Source organism: Grus americana, chromosome 27, assembly GCF_028858705.1.
Source record: "Grus americana isolate bGruAme1 chromosome 27, bGruAme1.mat, whole genome shotgun sequence".
In the NCBI taxonomy this organism is placed as follows: domain Eukaryota; kingdom Metazoa; phylum Chordata; class Aves; order Gruiformes; family Gruidae; genus Grus; species Grus americana.
The window spans coordinates 1,981,913-1,986,924 of NC_072878.1; the positions used below are offsets into that span (position 1 = coordinate 1,981,913).

At 53.7% G+C, this 5,012-nt stretch overlaps 1 protein-coding gene across 1 annotated transcript; it reads left to right on the top strand.

Annotated features, from left to right (window-relative positions):
* Window positions 1-3,770, top strand: LOC129196894 (olfactory receptor 14C36-like; the record flags this gene model as incomplete). The annotated part of the gene is made up of 2 exons (XM_054804863.1): window positions 1-642; window positions 3,726-3,770. Coding segments are annotated over 2 exons (687 nt in total), but the record flags the coding sequence as incomplete, so codon positions are not given.
* Window positions 3,771-5,012: the final 1,242 nt, after the last annotated feature.

Sequence of the window (5,012 nt, forward strand, 5' to 3'; positions counted from 1 at the left end):
GACCTGGGCACCATCTCCACCACTGTCCCTAAAGCCATGGCCAATTCCCTCTGGGACACCAGGGCTATCTCCTACACAGGATGTGCTGCTCAAGTCTTTCTGTTTGTCTTCCTGCTTGGAGCTGAGTGCGCCCTTCTCACTGTCATGGCCTATGACCGCTACGTTGCCATCTGCCAACCCCTGCACTACGGGACCCTCCTGGGCAGCAGAGCTTGTGTCCACATGGCAGCAGCTGCCTGGGGCAGTGGGTTTCTCTATGCTGTGCTGCACACAGCCAATACATTTTCTATACCACTCTGCCAGGGCAATGCCCTGGACCAGTTCTTCTGTGAAATCCCCCAGATCCTCAAGCTCTCCTGCTCAGATGCCTACCTCAGGGAGGCTGGGCTTCTTATATTAAGTTCTTTTTTATCATTTGGGTGTTTTGTTTTCATTGTGCTGTCCTATGTGCAGATCTTCAGGGCTGTGCTGAGGATCCCCTCTGAGCAGGGACGGCACAAAGCCTTTTCCACGTGCCTCCCTCACCTGGCTGTTGTCTCCCTGCTTGTCAGCACTGCCATGTTTGCTCACCTGAAGCCCCCCTCCATCTCCTCCCCATCCCTGGACCTGGTGGTGGCAGTTCTGTACTCGGTGGTGCCTCCAGCAGTGAACCCCCTCATCTACAGCATGAGGAACCAGGAAATCATAGATGCCCTGTGGAAACTATTTGAATACAATCTACTTCAGATCAAGAAGACCCCCATTATCCCACTAGGGCTCCCTCTGTATTTCAGGAAAAGCCAGGAGTAGCTTTTCTTCATATGGGTCTGTATTTTTTTTGTGTGCTTCTTTTCTTCTTAGGTTTTTTGTTTATTTTATACCTGTGATATTAGTATTCTTTGCCTGTTACCTCTTTTTACTTGACCCAAACACCTCGTGTACATATGGGTCCAGGCTGCCTGTTTAGATAAACTCCATGGAGAAAGCAGTGGGAAGTTAATTCTCTCAGCTCCCATCTGTGCACATCTCCTCTGGAGCTGGGGGAGCAGCCCCAGCATGCAGGAGGGTTCAGGAGCCAAATGCCCAGCTGCCCCATGGAGTAGCAGCCTGGGTTGCCTTGGGGCTGCCCCTCGCTGCCTCAGCGGGCACTCCCTCTCTGCTGCCTTCACGTCGGGGCTGCTGCTGCCCTGGAGCCATGGCCAAGGCCAGCAGCAGGAGACGGCCTGGACAGGGCTGCTCTCTCCTCCCTTCCACACTGTCCTGCTGTGTCCTGGCATTGCTGTTACCCCCAAGGTCTCGTGTAACTTGTGACAGTCCTGCTGTCTCTACAGTGGCATCCCTGTGCCTGAAGGCAGGAGCAGGCCATGTGGAGCAGCGTGCCAGAGCTGGCCTCTCTGCTAGCACCACCATAACCAGAAGGGCTCCTCAGGGCACGGCCAGAAGGCTGGACACCCCTTCCAAAGCTGCTGTCAGGAATACACCCAAGAAGCTGCTCCCTCCAAAGGACTTTTGCTCTTTGGGGTTCTTGATGGATTCAGGGGGACAAGCTCAGAGTCCCAGGGGGATCTGTTAGGGAACAAGGGCTGGATGAAGACCTTCCTTCTTGGTTGCACATGTCCATTCAGACAAGAACTGGTCTTTGGCTTATCTACCTGGTGCTGTCCGACCTGCAGTGGGGCTGATGGCAGATGTCAGTCTGGAGAAGAATGCAGAGCTGCCAGGAGAAGTGAGGGGATCTCCAGGAATAGTGTGTAAGTCTGAGGTGGCAGTGAGTGGCACCTCATAAAATGAGTGACAATCCAAGGAGGAGTGTCCCAGAGGAGAAGGCAAACCTGAGGAGACCATGGGCTAACGAGGGCTCTGCAATGGCAGGAGAGGCTGTGAGGAGCCAGAAGGCAAAGGGACATAAGTCTAGACAGTGGTTCATCACACCATCATGGAAACCCTGTGGGCTGGACCTAGTTCAGCCCTCCCTTGCCCTTTGTGCCACTGGAGACACACCATGGTCCTACCAAGCACTGTCCTTGTCTTCTGAGCCATCAGGGAAGATGGAAAGGGGCTCAGCAGCTGTGATCCCCTCTGGCTGGCTCTGCTTCCCACCCTGACCAGCATGGCCAGTGCAGGGTCACCCCATGGCCCCGGGGCACCACAGCCCCCTCGCTCTGCAGAGCAGCCCCACCAGCTTGGGGCCCTGCAGGGAGCATGGGGAGGGAACCAGGAACGGCCGGCCAGGCCAGCACAGACACACTCACCTGCGGAAAGGCTCTCTGCAGAGCAGGGATGACTCTGGAGGAGATCAAAGGGGCATTTCTGTGCCTGAAAGGAGGAATCAATGAGAAAGAGAAACCTCCTTCTGCAGGCACCCACTGGCAGCAGGCTGCTGTGTCCCCTGGCTGGGACTCTTGGTGGCATGGAGAGAGCGAGAAGGTGCCCCAGGGCATTCATCACCCCCCAGCCTCTCCCATCAGCCACTTCCAGCCCTGGTCACTCCCCCAGTTCTTGGTGGTTGGGCTCTGTGGCCATCTCCTTCCTGCTGTTGGTCTTGGTGCCTGTGTTGGGGAAACAGCCAGCCCTGCCCCAGCCTCCTGCCTTGCCCAGACCTTGGCAGAGCCCCGAGCAGGGCTGCCTGGGAACCTGTGCATGGGACATAGCTGGGGCTTGGCTGGGGCTGGGCACTGCTTGGCTGCAGAAGAAGGAGGGCTGCTGAGGATGGACACTGAGGTCTGGCATGGGCACTTGTGGTGGAGGACACATCCCCGCCCCAAACACACCCTGTCCTGTGCAGTGTCTGATGATGGGGGCCATGGGGGCATGTGTGGGGCAGTGGGGCTGCACAGGGGCAGGGATTGGTCACGGATGGGAGCCACAACACAACGATGAGGAGGTGGAAGCCGGGACAGGCTATGAAGGAGGAATTTAGAAAGATGACCTGAGCATGCGGGCATGTGTTTAGGAAAGCCAAAGCTGAGCTGGAGCTGATGGGGGCTGCAGGCACCATCAAGAGCAAAATGAAGAGCTTCAGCCACTGTGTTTGCAGTAAAAGGCTGAACAAGGAACATGCTGCTGAATGGTGAGGGGGGTTGTAACAGCAGACACAGGCGGGGCTGAGTGACTCAACGCCTTCCTTGCCTTAGACTGTGCTCAAAAGTTCTGCCAGGCCTCTGCTCAGTGAAAGGGCAAAAGGAGGAGGAGAGCAGGTATTGAGAGGAACCTCATGAAACCCGCCAAGGACAAGTGCCAGGTTCTGCCCCTGCAGGGGACTCACGCTGGCAATGGCACAGGCTGGGGGCTGCCTGGCTGGGGAGCAGCTCTGTGGGAAAGGTCTTGGTGGGCAGGGAGCTGGACAGGAGGCAGCCGTGTGCCCTGGCAGCAAGGGAGGACAGCAGTGCCCTGCGCTGTGTGACCAGCAGCATGGCCAGGAGATGGAGGGTAGGGATTTACCCTTTCTATGTGGAAAGTTTCTAGTCCACATCGAGAATGCCGTGTCCACTTTTGGGAACCCCAAGAATGGAAAGGTGTTGACCATCTGGAGTGGGTTTAGTGAAGGGCCTTGAGATGGTCAGGGGGCTGGATCAGTGTCTCTGTGAGGAAAGGCCGATGAAGCTGGGCTCCTTCAGCCTGGAGAAGGGATGGCTGAGAGACACCTCAAAGCAAGGGGGATCTCACCTTTTTCACCATGAGGCTAGCCAAGCATTGGAACAAGCATTGATCACCGTGAGAGATTGTAAAGTCCTTTGTCCTTGCAGGTTTTCATGACCCAGGTGGACCAAGGCCTGTGGAACCAGGTCTGACCATTTACCTGACCTGTCTTGGATTAGAGAGTTTTTCTATAGACTTCTCAGCATATACTCTGAAGCTCAATGATCTTATCATCCTCAAATCTCTTGTCCAATATCTTATCAGCAGATGAGAGAACAGATGTTTATGGGGTACAAATCCTCCTGTGACCAGCAAAGACAACTAAGACAAACATCTACTCCAGCCTGGTAGGCTGGGAGGCACTGCCTCAGCTCTACATTACACCTAAAGCTCATTGCATCCTCCCTTATCCACCTCAAAGGCCATGGTCTGGACCCTGAAGCTCCTACATGGAATTTTTATGAATCAGGGAAGCTGAATGCCACCCATGACTATTAAATGCATTCCTGGTGTTCATGAACAGCAAGGAGTTTCTCTTTCTGGTGCATTCCCAGGTCGCATGGACTCCACTTTCAGCAGCCTAATTATCTCGTCAACCAACTCTTTCACTGGGGTTATAGCTATCCTGTCCGATCTCTCTCTCTCTCAAACATTTCTGGTGAGGCTGTTCCCTGTGGATGGTGAACCTCATTGGAGGCAGCTTGGACTTGGGATGAAGTTGAGGAGCATAGGTTATTGTTTATGAAACTTCACCCTGCTTTCCTTCTGTGTGTTTGCCATGCAGAGCAACGCAGGTGTGCCTGTGTGCAGCCAGGTCCCTAAGGAAAGCAGGTGGGAGTTGGTGCAAAGGAGCTGTAACCTCCAGCTGCAGACTTGGGTGAGAAGTGTGATGTGAGGAGAAGTGATGCAAGTCCCAGGTGGCCCATGAGAGAGATGGCAGGGCTGGGGAGGTGATGAGGAAGGTTGTCCATGCAGTGCCTGTCCTCAATGAGGAGCTCTTCCTACCCATCCTGACTTCATTAGGAGACCCCCTTGCCCAATATGGACTGGAGAATGCTACTATAACTTCTTCTGTAAATTAAAAACAAACAAACAAACAAACAAACAAATCCCCAAAAACCCAACAAAAAAACCTCTAACGAAACCCAAGCTCTTAAAAATCAAAAATACTCCTTTTTGTAGGGCTCACTGAATTCTTTGAAATCTTTGACTTCACATACACCCTGGAGACCTCTCCAATTAGTTGTGTAAGTCTTGAAGACTTGCAGAAAATAACAGGAGGAGACATGGCTTGGTGCATTTTAATGAGCTCCCTGGTGTATTTGATGCTGAGGCCAGGAACTAAGACACTGAGAGAAGCCTGAGGAAACCACTGAAGAAGTCACTGTCAGAAA